General features: G+C 53.1%; 1 protein-coding gene across 1 annotated transcript; it reads right to left on the bottom strand.

Moving 5' to 3' along the window:
• Nucleotides 1-1,335: 1,335 nt before the first annotated feature.
• SLC1A5 (solute carrier family 1 member 5) lies at nucleotides 1,336-12,568 on the bottom strand. The gene is made up of 8 exons (XM_044257046.1): nucleotides 11,903-12,568; nucleotides 9,148-9,190; nucleotides 8,670-8,717; nucleotides 7,624-7,790; nucleotides 5,725-5,958; nucleotides 4,592-4,786; nucleotides 4,323-4,457; nucleotides 1,336-2,119 (listed from the first exon to the last, which is right to left on the bottom strand). Exons 1-8 carry the CDS (start codon nucleotides 12,469-12,471, stop codon nucleotides 1,885-1,887), a joined length of 1,626 nt encoding a protein of 541 aa, XP_044112981.1. The 5' UTR covers nucleotides 12,472-12,568; the 3' UTR covers nucleotides 1,336-1,884.
• Between the last annotated feature and the right edge of the window lie 4,593 nt (nucleotides 12,569-17,161).

Genomic DNA, 17,161 nt, shown 5'->3' with positions numbered 1-17,161 from the left:
CCCAAATACCATTAAAACTCTTAAAACACTCTTATAACCACCCAAGGATTTTGGCATAATGGAAAGCATGGAAAATGCTAATTACTTCATTATTCAACACTTAATGAACTCATTAGTGGTTATGTTTGTATGCAATGCACAACGATTTTGCACCAAATCAAATATGAATTATATTTTTCTTTCACCCTGCAACGATCATGAGATGTAACTAAATAAACAACAACCCAAAAAATGCTAAAGATACTCAAGATACCATCTGTAATTGGACGCAGATTGGTGGTGCCTCCAGGCACCTGGGCAGGAGCCTAGTAGGGCCCTGGGAAGGGGAAGATAATGATCAGTAACGTGTAACATGTCTCAGCAAGGTACAAGCGGGTCAGAGGTACAAGGATCGTTAGAGCCTGTGAGGCTCCAATGGTACCATCCACATCCTGGACTCAAATAGGACTTAAAAAGAGTTGTGCGGCGGTGGCAATTTTATTCGAACGGCAAATTCAGGGTTTAAAAGAAGGGAGGGGATATGTCTCTACTGGCACTGTTTGGATAGTGAGAGTTCCAAGTCTCAAGGAACACCTGCATTCCTTTGTTGGTTACACTGGAAAATCAATTTCTTCCCAAGAGTTGCCCGAAGCTTCTCAGCTGGAAGATGGGTCTACACAGGCTAAAATGCACACATCTTGGGACGCCTGGGTGGCTCAGTTGATTGGACGACTGCCTTCGGCTCAGGTCATGATCCCGGAGTCCCAGGATAGAGTCCCGCATGGGGCTCCTAGCTCCATGGGGAGTCTGCTTCTCCCTCTGACCTTCTCCTCGCTCATGCTCTCACTGTCTCTCTCCCAAATAAATAAATAAAATCTTTAAAATAAAATAAAATGCACACATCTTAAGTTCACAGGGGAATTTTTCCAATGTATAGGTCTGTGTAAGCAACGCCAGTCTCAAGATATGGGACGGTTACCAGATCGTGAAGTTTCCCTGGGTCCCTTCCCAGTCACGAAGTCACCCTCATAGGTCATCACTATTTGGATTTCTCTCACTATAGACCGGTTTAGCCTGTTCCAGACCCTCACAGAAATGGAACCAGGTTGCATGAACGGTTTCCAGCTCCTTTCACTCCAAATGTTATCCGTGGAATGCATCCAAGAGTGGCTGTCCATCACAGAACGATTGTACTGATCTATCAACTGGTACATTTCAAAATTTTGGCAGTTACAGGGAGAGCGGCTGAAGACATTTGTGTCCTGGACTTTGGGGGGACAGTTTTTTTCTCTTTGGTTTAAGTGGAACTCCTGAGCTGTTGGTAAATGCACATATGTTGACTTGATAACAAACATCTGATGAGAAATGCTTGACAACTTTATTGCTCAAAAAGGCCCTTTGGAGTGACAGCAGTCATTGTCCTTGGTCTCCCCTCCCCGGCAGGGTCCCATGGAGTGTTTCTGTTACTGTGGAGGGAAGAGAGGGCCTGGGGACAGGGTGGGATGTACCATAGAGTCACAAAACACACACACACACACACACACAGCTACCAAAATAGCCAGTAACCCACTGAACATTCATCCTCTCGAAGAGGGCAGAAGTCCACGTGACAACCGGTGCCTGGAGATGGGGAGCCCAGAAGACATTTACACTATTTCTCCAACTTGTTTCCCAGCCATGGGTGGGAACACGAATCGAGGACTGGGGAAGTTTTGGGAAGAAACACACACATACACATATACCCCGGCACTGAGGGCTCCCAGATCTGATGCCGGGTCGGGGGGCGGAAGGAGCGCCTAGGGCCCCCAAGATCCCCCAACGTGCAGACAGAGCCTCCAAAGCCCCAGTTCATAATCCCAATGTCCAGAGCCGCGCCCATCACGGCAGGGAACACCCCTATGGGGCTTACATAACTGATTCCTTCTCGCAGGGGTCCGCGTCCCCAGCAGGTCCAGAGCGGCGTTTGAGGAGAGGGTCCCCCTCCTCGATGGGGGCGGGCAGTGGAGACAGGGGCATCTCGCTCTTCACTTGGATCAACTCTGGCACCGAGCTCCGTAACTCCGAGCGATCCACGTAATTTTGGAGGAGTCCCGCCCCAAAGGCATCGCCTTCCACGTTGAGGACGGTACAGGACCGGTCTCTGAAGGGGCAGGAGTGACAGGGAAGTGAATGGGAGAGCCGAGGGTAGGGCCCAACCACCCTGCTTTTCCCCCCAAAGCCTAGAGTCCCCATGGCACCCTCCATTGTGGAACCCTGCTCTCCTCCTAGACCCAGGTCATCCCTCCATCTTCTCAGGACCCAAATTATCCCTTCCTCCTAGAACCTCAAAGACCTTTTCATCCAGAGTCCTAGCAGCCCCCTACCTCTCTTCTCCCCCATGGAATCCCAAGGTATTCCCACACTTTCTCTGTCTCAGAACGCCAAAGATCTCCTCCCTCCATCCTCCCAGGAGCCCAGATGATTCTTCTTCCAAAAAAAGCACACGGGGGCGCCTGCGTGGCTCAGTGGGTTAAAGCCTCTGCCTTCAGCTCAGGTCATGATCCCAGAGTCTTGGGATTGAGCCCCACATCGGGCTCTCTGCTCAGCGGGGAGCCTACTACCCTTCCTCTCTATCTGTCTGCCTCTCTGCCTACTTATGACCTCTGTCAAATAAATAAAATCTTTAAAAAAAAAATCACACAATTTGCTCCTCCTGGAACTTCAAAAAGTCACCGCTTCCTTCTCTCTCTCTCTTTTTTTAAAGATTTTATTTATTTATTTGACAGACAGAGATCATAAGCAGGCAGGGGGGGGGGTGGGAAGCAGGCTCCCTGCTGAGCAGAGAGCCCGATGTGGGGCTCGATCCCAGGACCCTGAGATCATGACCTGAGCCAAAGGCAGAAGCTTAACCCACTGAGCCACCCAGGTGCTCCATCCCCTTCCTTCTCTTGGGGCCTCAGAAGACCCATCCACCTCTCCTCTTCCCCCTGATAGACTACTTTCTCACTGAGGCCTTTCTACTTATAATCTTAGATATCTCTTTTCACTTCCTCTTTATACTTTGTGTGTGTGTGTACATCCTATTTTAGAAAATTGAGCTATAATTCATATACCATAAAACTCACCCTTTTTAAAAAATAATTTGAGAATCAGCGGTGGGGGAGGGGGAGAGGGAGAGGGAGAATCAGACCTCCCACCAAGCAGGGACTTAATCCCAGGACCCCAAGATCATGACCGGAGGTGAAGGCAGGCACTTAACTGACTGAGCCACCCAAGCATCCCCAAACTCACCTTTCAAAAGTATACAATTCAGGGGAACCTGGATGGTTCAGTTGGTCAAGAGTCTGACTCCTGATTTTGGCTCGGGTCATGATCTTAGGATTATGAGATCGAGCCCTGCATCAGGCTCCACACCTGGCATGGAGCCTACTTAGGATTCTCTCTCTCCCTCTGCCCCTCTTTGCCCCCTCCCTCACCCATGCACATGCTCTCTCTCTCTCTCTCTTAAAAATAAAAAAGTACACAACCCAGTAGTTTTCAGTATATTCAGTATATTGTACAACCATCGATGCTATTTAATTCCGGGACATTTTCATTGCTCTAAAAGGACACCCCCACACCCACCAAGCACTTATCTCCCAGCCCCCTGCAACTGCTGATCTATGGTCTATAGAAGTGCTTATTCTGGCCATTGCATTGAAATGGAATCACAGACGCCTGGTTGGCTCTGTCGGTTAAGCCGCTGCCTTCTGCTCAGGTCATGATCCCGAGGTCCTGGAATCAAGTCCCACATCGTGCTCCCTGCTCAGCGGGGAGCCTGCTTCTGTCTCTGCCTCTGCCTGCCATTCTGCCTGCCTGTGCTCTCACATGCTCTCTCTCCCTCTCTTACAAATAAATAAATAAAATCTCTCTTTTTTTTTTAAGATTTTATTTATTTATTTGACAGAGAGAGAGATCACAAGTAGGCAGAGAGTCAGGCAGAGAGAGAGGAGGAAGCAGGCTCCCCGATGAGCAGAGAGAGCCCCATGCAGGTCTTGATTCCAGGACCGAGATCATGACCTGAGCCGAAGGCAGCAGCTTAATCCACTGAGCCACCCAGGTGCCCCAATAAATAAAATCTTTAAATAAAATCTTTAAAAAAAATCTAAAAGAAATAAAATCTTTAAAATCTTTTTTTAAAAAATTATTCACTATGTGGTCCTTTGTATTCTCCCTTCTTTCACTTAGCCTGAGATTTTCAAGGCTCCCACATGCTAGCATGTACAAATTTGTGGATGCTTCATTCAGTTTCACTGCTGAATGAAATTCCATTCTTACAGATATAGGGCATTTTAGGTAACCTGAAGCCCCAAACCCACACTTACACTAGCCAGTCCACAGCCAGGATCAAGGAGATGTCCTGGACAGGCAGGTTGACCGCCTCCAGGATGATGGCCAAAGTGAGGACACCCCCGGCAGGAATGCCCGCAGCACCCACGCTGGACGCCGTGGCAGTGACTCTGGGGGAAGAAAGCGGAGGTCAGGTATGGGGGCCCCAGGAAGCCTGAGGAGCTGGCTCCCTCCAGTCCGTGTCGGTTCTCGGGGGAAGGGTCAGATGGGCGGGAGGTTCCGGCCGCAGCCACCCCACACTCACAGGATAGTGATGATCTTCACAAAGTCCAGGGATCGCTGGTTCAGCTGTGCAATGAACACCGCGGCCACACACTGGAAGAGCGCCGCACCATCCATGTTGACCGTGGCACCGATGGGGAGGATGAAGCGACTGATGTGCTTGGCCACGCCGTTCCTCTCCTCCACGCACTTCATCATCAGTGGCAGTGTGGCGGAGCTGAGGGGAGGAGCTGCGGTCAGCATGTGCCCCACCCCCTGCCGAAGCCCCACCCAGTCTACCGCCCCATGGGCCAATCAGCGCACTGCAGGCTCCGCCCACCAGCCTAGGCCACCCACCCACCCACCCCTACCCTGTCCTCCCCAGCCTTCCATGCTCTACTCTTCCAGAGCCAGAGGAGCCTGGGATCCTGCAGAGTGCCAGGATTCCAAAGCATAGGAGTCCTGGACCCCCTGGGAGAGTACAGACTGCTATCCTTCAAAATACACACAAAAATTCAAACCTAAATGCCTCGGAGCTCACTGACCCCCACTCCCTCCCTGCTCCACCAATAACAGATCCTGTCTAAGAATTGCTATTCTGTCAGGAAGGCTGCTGGGGAGAGAAGGCAGGGTTCTGAGGGCACAGGTGGACAAAACACCTAGAAGGGAGTGGAAAGGGGTCCTAAGGGATTAGATCCAGGGTGGAGCGCATCGCCCCCCAGGGCCAGGTCTTGTGGAGGAGGACTGGTTCTCAGGAAGGAAAAAAGAAGAAATCTCTAAGACAGGGGTTTACTAACAGGGAAGGTGGGGGGAAATCCAGAACCTTACGAGAAACTCACAAAGTATGTCCCCTACACCCAGATCCAGTGTCTCCAAATAAAAAATTTCAAGGGTGGGGCGCCTGGGTGGCTCAGTGGGTTGAGTCTATGCCTTCGGCTCAGATCATGATCTCAGGGTCCTGGGATGGAGCCCCATATCGGGTTCTCTGCTCAGCAGGGAGCCTGCTTCCCCCTCTCTCTGCCTGCCTCCTCTCTGCCTACTTGTGATCTCTCTCTCTGTCAAATAAATAAATAAAATCTTTAAAAAAAATTTTTTTCAAGGGTCTCCAGACAGCTGATGCCTACCACAGGCCCCTTAAGCTTAGAAATCCTGCATGAGTCTCCCCTGAGGCCATACCTAGAAGAGGTCCCGAAGGCAGTGGCCAGCGCTGTCACGATGCCCCACAGGAAGCGGTAGGGGTTTTTGCGGGTGAAGAAGAAGTAGATGAGGGGCAGCACCAGGAGCCCGTGGATGGCATGGCCCAGCAGACAGCACAGGATGTATTTGCCGAGACTGGCGAACAGCATCCCCACATCCTCCATCTCCACGATCTTGCCAGCCACCAGGAACAAGATGCCCACAGGGGCATACCTAAGCACCCAGGAGACAGATTGCGGCCTCTGACCATGTGTCCATGGAAGCACCAGGCTTTGGGCTCAGTACACAGCCTGACCACAGCCTCCCTTGTGGGCAGGAAACACCTAGAGCAGCGTGTGCCGAAGTTTGGGCACCTTGCCTGCCATCCTCGAAGCTCTTTCCCCTTGCAGATAGCACAGCAGGGAGATAAAGAAGCCTGGGGGTTTCTAAAGCCACTTGGAGTTGAATCACTAACCAGATTCGGACTTGACCCATGGCCCCCCAAGTGAATCATTTACATTTTCTGTGTTTGTAGGTTACAGTACCTATGGTGATTTAAACCAATACAATCTCTCTCACCGCATCATGAAAATTAAAAAGTCTGTAGCTCGTGTCTTAGTAACAACACCCAGACACGAAGCATTTATCTTGGGTTGAGCCCTGGAACACGACGGAATCTTTACCACAATGCCGCACAAGCTCCTATTTTAGTCCTCCATGGCCACAGTTGAATTAAAATCTAACAGGTTGGTAGGGGCACCTAGGCGGCTCAGTCGGTTAAGCATTTGCCTTTGGCTCAGATCATGATCCTGGGGTCCTGGGATTGAGCCCTGAGTCAGGCTCCCTGCTCAGTGGGAAGCCAGCTTCTCCCTCTCCCACTCCGTCTGCTTGTGTTCCCTCTCCAGCTGTCTCTCTCTGTCAAATAATTAAAATCTTAAAAAAAGAATCTAATAGGTTTGTAAACAGGTACATTAAGGCTACTGGCCTCATAGGTATATTGGGGGAAATGGGGTGCCATGGGAAGTGCCTTGAAAGCTCTTTGTATAGAGTAAGTGATCCATAAACTTCTGCTGGAGCTATTATCACCCTCTCCTGGAGTGACAGTCCCAGAGGGGCTCGTGCCTCCCAGCCAGGAGACCTCCCCCAAGACTACCTTCCCAGTTTGATCCCTGTGGCTAGTTGTTGCCCAAAGCCTTTCCCCTCTTTGGTTAACAGAAGAAAGGCCCCATTGCCCAGTGCGGCCACAGGTTATGTCCAAATCTGGCACAGCTAGGTTTGGCCAAATGCCCAAGCTCCGGCCAGTGGGAGGTGCCCAGAAGTTAAACAAGGACATTCTTGATAAATATTAGCTGATACTCTTTATTGTGGCCATGCTATAGGTCAGGCTTTGTCCCAAGAAGTTTACACTCATTTGTGTCTGATACTGTCAGTCCCATTTTCCAGATGGGGAAACTGAGGCAGAATGCAGTAAGTCACTTGTGATAGGGCGCACAGATGGGAAGTCATAATGATAATGATCATAGCTAAGAGTAGCTCAGGGGGTACTGGGCATTTAAAACACTTCATAAGAGCCTGACCTAGACCTCCTATTACTCATTCCCTCTTCATGGTAACGCGGATATTGGATCCCCTTCAAATCTCTGCAGCAGAGATGCATTCACTAAGCTACGGCCACAGCCCGGCTGGCGTCAGTCTCAGTTCCCAGGGAATACAGGACTGTCCTCATCTTAGAATGAAGACACTGAGGCACAGGCAGGGTAGGTCACTCGCCCAAAGTCACAACCAGGGGATGGGCAACACTGGGATGTGAATCCAGGCCGTCTGGCTCCACGGAGCAGAGAGGTGGGAGGGCTGCCCCGTCCCACGTCCCCCGCCCCCCGCCCCGCTGCCATCACCTACCACATGATCCAGGAGACCAGCACCATGGTGGCGTCATTAAAGGAGTTGAAGAAGCGGATGAGGAGCTCCCCCTCGGGTCCCAGCTTCCGCAGGGCCACACCAAAGACAATGGCAAAGACCACCAGGCCCAGGATGTTCATACTGTCCACCTCGGTACCAACAGGCACCTTGGGGTAAGGAACAAATTGGGAGAGGAGGATGCTCAGTTAACTTGCACAGTCACTAATGGCCCTGCTGGGACCCACCGTGGATGAAACAGCTCTTGGAGCTCATTTGTCCCTTCCTCCCAAGGCTCACAGTCCAGGTCCAGGAGACCTCCCAGGTCACCGGGGACCACCCAGAGTGACTAGAAGAGGGGAAACCCAGGAGAGTGTCAGAACTGAGTGGGGATGTCAGCTTGGTAGGTGGCGTGGCAGGGGAATCAAGGAGGGCTTCATGGAGGAAGAGGCTGAGATCTGGAGAACAGGAGGATTAACCAGGTAAAGAGACATAGTAGAAGATTCTGGAGAGGGGAAACAATGTGCAATAGTCTGGAAATGAGAGCCCCATGGGCATTCAAAGAACAGAAGGAAAGCCACTGGGGCTGGAATAGGCCGGCCAGAGTCAAAACACAAGGCTGGGTGGGTGGCTAGGTAGAAGCCTGAGCTCGCAGCATCTCATGGACTGTGGCAAGGAGGCTGGACTTTCTTCTGAGGGTACTAGGGAGCAGAAAGGGGCTCTGGGTAGGAGGGAAACAGGTCAGGTTTGTGCTTTGGGGAAAGACTACTTTGTGCCAGGCTGAGGGGAGGGGGGAAGGGGGAACCAGGGGGCAGACCAGAGAGGGGGCCAGGGTGGGTTGGGAACAGAGAGAAGCCTGCACCAGGGAGGGAGAAGAAAGGAGCAAAAATGGAGAAACCAGAAAAAATAGAAATTGGGCAGCGGTGGCAGAGTATAAAGAAAATACCACCAAATGTCGGAAGATGCCAGTGGTGGGCAAGCAAAGGCTGGGTTGGAACAAAAAAGAAAAACCCCACGAATGGGTGGAGGGATGGGTCCCCTTCTCTCACCTTCACCTTGGTCCCGTTGATGCTTCGTGTGTCATAGGAGGTACTGTACTGCAGGTAGGGGTGGGCAAGGTTAGTATCAATGCCAAGGAGGCCCCAACCCACCCCATCCTGGCACTAACAGTGCTCCAAGCGGGCCCTAAGCACCCCCTCAATGCAACCCCACCGAGGTGGCATGTTCCTACCATGTGCCCATTTTCCAGAGGTGGAAACCGAGGCAAGGAGAGGAAAAGGCACTTGCCCAGGATCACACACCTAGAATTAGAACCCCAAAGGGGCTCAGAACCCATTATCTCCTTCCTCGATGAGGGGCATGGATGGGTTTCACAGGCCACCCACGAACTCTCCAAGAACATTCAACAATTCGTGAATGCGCGTGCTTTTCCAGAAACCACCTGAAAGCAGGCACCCAGGGGCTACCGCTGGCTGTGTCCCTCCCCGCCTGTCCCCCACCCCTCAGGACATAGCCCCAAGGACTCACTGAGCGGAAGGCTGCGGACACCAGGTTGGAGGGGAAGATATTTCTGCAGAAACAGACACGGAGGGTGGTAGGTTATTAAATACCCTGGGAGGAGCATAGGCGGGGGTGGGGGGGTGGGCCTGGGGGGCTGCCTTGGCCTCTTGGGAGCAAAGAAACTTGGAGGCCCCATGGGCACCCAGCTGTGGTCCCCACCCATGCCTCAGGCTGGGTGTGGTCAGGCAGAGCTGGGCCCTGGCCCGACTGCTTGTCCAGGGGGTGGGAAGTCTGAGCTGGCCTCCGAGGGCCCCCGAAGCCTGGCCTGCTAGCCTCAACCAGCCCCGAGGGACTGTGGACTGGAGGTGAGGAACGCTGGCTTCCCAGAGCAGGCTGGGGCAGGGTCACCCTGGGCCTCAGCTCCACCCCAAGCAGCAAACTTAATACCCAGGGCATCTTGCGTCAGCCACTTCCTCCCTCAAGGCTCAGGCTTTGGTGCCTGGGCTGAGTGGGTGACAGGGTATGGGGAAGATCTGGGTGTGTGGGAAGGAGGTTAGTGAGAGAGAGTGACAAGGGATGGCTGTGTGTGTCGTGAATGTCTGTCTGGGCAGCAGCTTGCACTAGGGTTTAGAGCATGTCAGGGGGTGAGACAACGGCCTCTTGTGTCTCAGAGTGGAACAAAAATTCCAGCAAATGTGTCTACTGTAGTCCCTACAATGCTTGACATAAATCCACTCACTCACTTATTTATTTTATTTTTTAAAGTAGGCTCTCCGTGGGCCACCTGTGTGGCTCAGTCAGTTAAGTACATCTGCCTTCAGCTCAGCTCCGGTCATGATTCTGGAATGGTCATGATCCTAGAGTTGCAAGATGGAGTCTCGCATGGGGCTCCCTGCTCAGCAGGTAGTCTGCTTCTCCCTCTGCCCCTCACCCCGCTTGTGCGCTCTCTCTCTCTCTCACTCTGTCTCCCTCTCAAATAAATAAATAATTAAAATATTTTTTAAAAAAATAAATAAGTAGGCTCCCCACCCACCATGGAGCCCAGCTCGGGGCTTGAACTCACGACCCTGGGATCAACACCTGAGCTGAGATCAAGAGTCAGACACTTCACCGACTGAGCCGCCCAGGCACCCCTAAATCCACTCATTGGATCCTCACAACAGCCTTCTGACCCACATTTTATAGAGGAGGGAACCAAGGCACAGAAAGGGAAAGAAACCTGCCTTGGCTAGGAACCCAGGCAGCTGGCTGTGTAGTTCTAGCCACGCCCCCCCCATTCTGGCGTCCTCCCTCACCAATGATGTTTCTCAAGTGTTGGGATCGGGTTGGGGGGTGCAGGTTAGTGGTCATATCTGTGGGACGGTGTTGGTGCATAGGGCTCTCGAGCACCGATGTCTGGCAACGCTCAATGTATTGGAGAGGTCAGTGGCATCCGTGAGCGACTGTGTCGAGGGAGGCTAGTTCCTCTGTGTGCGTGAGGACACGTGTGACAACTGGTATAAGGCCATGTGTCAGTGTGAGAGGCCGCAGCTGTGGCTGAGCACCTGTGTCCAGCTGTGTGCCAATTGGCTATAAAGCCGTGTGGCTCTGAGATGTTCTAGCAAAGTCTCCGGAGTTGGCCGACTGCCAGTTCCTTCTATTTTGACACACAGGAGCAGCAGCGTGGACACATCAACAGCCCCCGAGTGGGCGTGCCCATTGGCTAGAAGGCCTGTACCCACCCAGGCCAGGCAGGGCTGGGTCAGGACTCCGCTAATCTCCCCCAGCCAGGAGGCACCCGCCCACTACAACTTCTAGACATCAAGCCTGCCCCCACATCTCTCACCCCAACACGGATCTCCCAAGCGGCTGGGAGAACCCAGTTCCGTGACTCATCATTTCCTCCTGTCACTTCCAGGAAGTCCCCCAACCAGCCTGGAGACCCTGAATCAGCAGGTCCCAAAGGCAACCCAGGGGTCTGCCCTCCTCAAAATAGGGAGAGCTGTTCTTGGGTGCGGAGCAGAGATCAGAAGGCAAAGAGTCGGCTGGCTTTCTAACTGGCCCCTTTCTGAGCAACCCCGTGGAGGTTTGGGGGTGGGACAGGTGGAGAGAGCCCAGACGGGATTCCCAGACAGGAGGAAATGGAATGGAAAGTCCTCAGAGGTGGCAGGGTTTAGCAGGAACACATAAAAGAGAAGCTGCCAGGGCCCAGTTGAACTAGGGGGGGAAGGGAGGCTGAGAAAAGAGCCTGGTTATGTCCGGGTGACACGTAGTGTGGGGAGCCCTGGGGTTGGAGGTCATTCACATCTCCTCAGGGTCTCCCATGGACTCCTTACCCAGGGGTTACAAGCCCTCTGACTCTGGACTCAAATCCTGATCCAGAAGCCCCATCCTGAGGCCCTTAGCAGCCCCAAACCCCCTTCCAAGTCCCTCCGCCAGACCCTTTTATGTCCCCTCCCTCCCCACACAGTCCCCAAGCATTACTCGGTTTTCCCTCTCTAAGACGTCCTTGCCTATCAACCTTCCTGTAGGGTCCCCGCTTAGGTCTCCAGGCGCCCACATCAGAAGCCTCCTTCCCGGGGGTCTGTCCTCTCCCGCTGTAACCTGACCCTCCAGAGGCCACCCACCATCACCACCCCACACCATCCGGTCCTGTCTTCCTCCAGGCCCCCCGGGATGCCCTCTCCTGTTCACGTGGCCAATCCCGCCATCCCTAACATGCGTTCCCTCCCCACATAGCCGGGCACCCCCCTTCCTCCCCCTCCCGCCCAACCCGGACTCCATCGGGCGGGCGGGGTCTGACCTCACGAGATCCAGGAACGAATCGAGGACTTCCTTGCTGGGGGCCTCTTCTACAGCGCCCTCGGTCCCGACCGAGGCGTTGATGGCGGCGAAGGCGGCGCCCGGCCGCAAGGCCAGCGCCAAGCCCACGCCGAGCGCGGACGCCAGCAGCGTGGTGACCAGGAAAAAGAGCAGGGCCCAGGCGCCCAGGCGGCCGAGCGCGCTCGAGTCCAGGCTGGCGGCGCCGCCGATCAGGCTGCACACCACCAACGGCAGGATGATCATCTTTAGCAGGCGCAGCAGCAGCTCGCCCGGGAAGGCGAAGGCCGCCAGGCGCTCGGGGCCCAGAGCTTGAGAGCCGCCGGCCCCCGAAACCCCCAGACCCAGCGCCACTCCAGCCACCACGGCCACCACTGTCAGCAGCACCAGCAGGTTGGCGCGAAGGCAGCGGCGCACCCGGTCCTGGGAACGGCAGCATCCGCCTCGCGTCGCGCCCGGGTCCTCTATGGGGACCAACGTCGGGGCACCGTTCGCGGTGGGCTCAGCCGCCGCGAACCCCTTGGCGTCTCCCCGAGGCGGATCGGCCACCATGATGAACGCCCCGGAGTTCCTTAGCGCTGGAAGCTGGGCGCGCTTGGGACTCCTTCCTGGGACGCGGACGTTCCTTAGAACCGAGAAGTTTTGTAACACAGCCTGGAGGCTGGAACTTTGGAAAGTTCCCCGGAGTTGGGAATTCACGCGCCTTGGTTTCTAGAGTACACGAGATCCCCAAGCTGGGTGCGGAGGCTCTTCTGCTCTCCCAGATTGTGTCTGGAGCCCGAAATCTGGGAGAGCTGGGCTCCTTCGGCCCTAGGGATGGGAATACAGGGGTTTATCTGGCTGGGACCCGGGGTCCTTGGCTCTGGAAGGCTGAAGGCGTCCAAGCGGCAGAGGTCCTCAAGAGGCCATGTCCTGGTAGCGCAGATCCGGGAGGCAGGGATCCGGGGTGCAGGGGTCCTGGAAACGGAGGCTGGGGGAGCTGAATCTGGGGGCCGGGAGACAGAGCTCCGGGAAGAGGGGAGCCAGGTTTTTGAGTCCGGGAGAGTAGATCCAGACGCCTGGGTGCGGAAGGCGGCCGTCCGGGTCCCCGGGAAGTAACGGCGACGGACCCTGGTGAAAACTCGCGGGCGCGCCGCGTGGCTCTGAGCCGACCGGCGGAAGCTTCCAGGATTAAGGGCAGGGGCGAGGCTTGAGAAGGCGGGGAGCGAAAGGCGGGCGCCGATTGGCTGAGTCGCGCTCGGAGCCCTCCTGTGGGCGAGAGGTGGGGCTGAGGCCGGAGTCAGGCCAAGTCACCCTTACAGAGTCTGACTATACCCAGGGGCGGGGGCGGGGGCGGGGCCCGGCCGGGGGCGGGGCGTTGAGGGGAAACTTTTTTTCCCGCCAAAGGAATCCGGACGTGGCTGGGGGCCGTTAACCTGCAATGGTTCTCGGGCCTGAGGGTCTCTAGAAAGTGCAAGTGGGCCGCAGGTGGTTCAAAACCCAGCCTGCAACGCCTCTAGCCTGAATTCGGTCTTTTGTCCCCTCTGTCTTTTATCGCCTCTTTTGTCGCCTCGGAACTCAGATTCTTCTAATGTAAAATGCAGATTATTAAAGCTCATCCCACACATAATTGGTGTAAGATTTAAATTACATGGAATTATTTATTTTAATGTTAATAACTTAAAAAAAAAATAAATGTTCCAGGGGCGTCTGGCTGGCTCAGTCTGTGGAGAGTGTGACTCTTGATCTTGGAGTTGTAGGTTGAAGCCCATGTTGGTTGTAGAAATTACTTAAAGATAAAATCTAGGGGTGCCTGGGTGGCTCAGTCGGCTAAACACTTGCCTTTAGCTCACTCAGGTCATGATCCCGGAGTTCCAGGATCCCGCCTGCATGGGGCTCCCTGCTCAGTGGAGAGCCTACTTCTCCCTCTGCCCCTCGCCTAGCTATTCCTTGCTCACTCGCTCTCTTCCTCAAATAAACAAATAAAATATTTTTAAAATAAGTAAATAGGGGCGTCTGGGTGGCTCAATGGGTTAAAAACCTCTGCCTTCAGATCGGGTCGTGATCCCAGGGTTCTGGGATGGAGCCTGTCATCAGGCTCTCTGCTCAGCAGGGAGCCTGCTACCCACCCCCCTGCCTGCCTCTCTGCTTACCTGTGATCTGTCAAATAAATAAATAAAGTCTTTAAAAATTAAAATAAAATGAAATAAATAAATAATAAAAACAATTAAAAAAATAAATGTTTTCAGTTCAGAACCCGACACATCGATAACAGTAGTTCTTAGATGGGGATTGTAATCCGCTTACCCGTTGGTATGTCATTCACAATTCACCAAGTTAAAAATTAGAATTCAGTGTAAGAACTGTTCTAATGATTTTACAAATGCTTTCCCCAAGTATTTCCCCATAGGGATGTTTTAAAGTGGGCACCGCACCCAGCATGGAGTCCAATGCAGGACTTGAACTCAGGACTCTGAGATCCAGACCTAAGCTGAGATCAAGAGTCTGTCGCTTAACGGGCTCAGCCACCCAAGCGCCCGGGTTTTTTTTTCCTCTTAAGGTAAAATGCATATACGGGAATCTTCATAACTCCTTGGTGAGGTGGGCCCCACTATTATACCCATTCTTCCAATGAGTAAAACTGGGGATCAGAGCCTGAGGAAGTCACGTGCCTTGAGGCCACACTTGAAGAGGCTGGAAGTTGCATGCTTGCCTCCCAAGTTCCTAACCCACCCTATTGGCTTTTCTCCCTAAATTCCTTCTTTGTCGTTGAGTCCTTTCCAGTGAATCAGTCACCATTCCCTACTCCTCCTCCCGGAGGGGTTGAAATCCTTATTCTTTGCGGGGACTGGGTGGCACAGCCAGGTGAGCATCTGACTCTTGGTTTCCACTCAGGTCATGATCTCGGGGTCGTGAGATTGAGCCCCACCTCAGGCTCTACAATCCCTGTGGAGTCTGCTCAAGATTCTCTTTCCCTCTGGTCCTCCCACTCATGCTCCATCTGCCTCTCTTTAAAATAAATAAATAAATCTTAAAAAAGAGAAAAAAAGAAATCCAAAATCCTCCCCCATTTGCTCTGTTCTCGGAAGACACTTCAGACATCAGCATTTGCTCAAAGTTGGTAGATACTGATAACCTCAGAAGCTTCCTCCTACAACAGCTGCTGGGGCCTCAGGCAAGTCACAACCTCTGTGAGCCTCTGTCTCTACCCCTGTAAAACGGGAAGAAGAAGAGAAAATCCCAACTTCCGGGGTGTTGTGAGGATCAGAGATCATATGTTTAGAGCATTTAGACAGTGCAGGTCAGCCCTTTAAAAGGTTACCCAGGGGGCGCCCAGGTGGCTTAATTGGTTAAGCCTCTGCCTTCGGCTCAGGTCATGATCTCCGGGTCCTGGGATCGAGCCCCACATTGGGCTCTCTGCTCAGTGGGAAACCTGCTTCTCCCTATCTCCCCCCACTCCTACGTGCTCTTTCTCTCTCTCTCATATAAATAAATAAAATCTTTAAAAAAAAATAAAAAGTTACCCAGTACTATTCCTGTAATCACTGTTGTTATTATTATTGGAGAACATGGTTTGGGCTCAGACCAGCTCTGGGGACTGCTGGGCCCTGGTAGTGAGCTCTCTGTCCTGGTCACTGCCAGCCCCAGCCCCAGAGGCACATGGGAAGGAACCTGGAGAACTTTCGGTGACATCCTGGACGATCTCAGGCATTGACACCAGTCAAGCTGAGTTTGCCCAAGCTCTGAAGACGAGTCACCCAGGCACACCGGAATGTGGTGTGGTCCTCCTCCCGGTGTCTCTCCCACACTCTCCCCTCCCAAGTCCTCCCTCCTCAACTACTTCAGGAAGCCCCCGCCCACATCTCACCCTTGTAAGCTGAGTCTTATTCATTTACCAAACTCCCACCCAGCTCTCCTGTGCTTGGTTGTGGGCTAGAGAGTGTGGGCACTAAAGCTACACGGACACAGGTTCGAATCCTGACTCCACCACTTACCAGCTGAGTACCGGTTTTCTCATTTGTCCCGAAGCCAACGTTAAGCATAAATTCGAGCGTGCACACAGTGACCGTCGATACAAAACCTGAGGGGCCAGTTCCTGAGCACTTGATTTGCTCTACAAATATTCCTTGAGATCTTTCCTCAGGACCAAGGGCTGTTCATTGTGTAGGGCAGTGAGGAAAAAAAGAAAAGGAAAAAGGAAGGAAGGAAGGCAGGCAAACTCCTTGTCAGCATTCTATCGAGAGGAGACAGGGAAATAAACTTCATCTACCAGAGGGTAAGTTCTGGAAAAAGACGAAACACTGTATGGCAGAGAGATGGAGTGGTCAGGATGGGCCACTCTGAGGCAGTGACATTTGCAACAGGACCTGTAAGACAAGGAGGCTTCACTATGGAAAGAACATTCTAGGGTAAAGAAAGGGCAGGTGCAAAGCCCTGAGGCGGCCGGAGAAGAGGCTTCCACCTTGTCTGAAATGCTGTCAAGACGTTATCTTATCTCCACTAATCCTTGAGACTTCACACTCTGAATTCCCCGATTTGGAAGCAGCTGGGGACACAAGGTGTGTTGTGGCCCAAACCCCCTACCTGGGCAAGGAATTCAAACTCGGGTGTTCCGGACCCCAGCCTGTGCCCTCCACCCCTATTGGAAGCCACAGCTACCCCTGCAGTTGGCTCCTCCCCAAACAGAGGCATTTCTTTCAAGGGACCAGCATCTCTTCTGAACTCAGTGTTTGACCCTGTGATGGGCTTTACCGGGGACCGATACATTCCTGGTCCTTTCCTCTGCGGACTCAGGGTACAATGAGGGAGACCACCCATCCCCAGAAGAGGATGACACAGAGTGAGCAGAGCAGGGATGGGAAGCCCAGAAAGGATGCTTAACCTAACCTGGGGGTCAGGGAGGGCTTCCTGGAGGGGGGGACATCTCAGCTGGGATAGCAAAAGGTTGCACCAAGCCCAGGGAGGGAGTATTTCAGGCAAAGGGACCTGTACATGCCAAGCCCCAGAGCTGAGAAGAGCCCAGAACGTGCCCAAGCATGGATCTAACTTGGTCACCCCGCCCTCTAAATGGCTTCCTTGGGGATAAAGTCCAAATTCTTCAGCTGGGCATCTGTCTATCCAGTAACTCCTTCCTTCAATCAGTCAACAAACCATGTCCACGGAAGACAACACAGAGACACGTCCAATAGAATGAGACGGATGTGGAACTGGGTGGAGGGCAGGTTTCAGTAACAAAGCAGTGTCAAGAAATATTGTTAAAGGG

This window comes from Neovison vison, chromosome 7, assembly GCF_020171115.1.
Source record: "Neovison vison isolate M4711 chromosome 7, ASM_NN_V1, whole genome shotgun sequence".
Classification (NCBI taxonomy): Eukaryota; Metazoa; Chordata; class Mammalia; order Carnivora; family Mustelidae; genus Neogale; species Neogale vison.
This window is presented reverse-complemented; position numbering and strand designations above follow the sequence as displayed.

Coding starts and splice junctions, on each gene's coding strand:
- SLC1A5 (XM_044257046.1), bottom strand. CDS start 12,471: ATGGTGGCCGATCCGCCTCGGGGAGACGCCAAGGGGTTCGCGGCGGCT. Junction 5,959..7,623: donor CTGGTCTCCTGGATCATGTG/GTAGGTGATGGC, acceptor CTGGGTGCTTAG/GTATGCCCCTGTGGGCATCT. Junction 4,787..5,724: donor GCCTTCGGGACCTCTTCTAG/GTATGGCCTCAG, acceptor TCCTCCCCTCAG/CTCCGCCACACTGCCACTGA.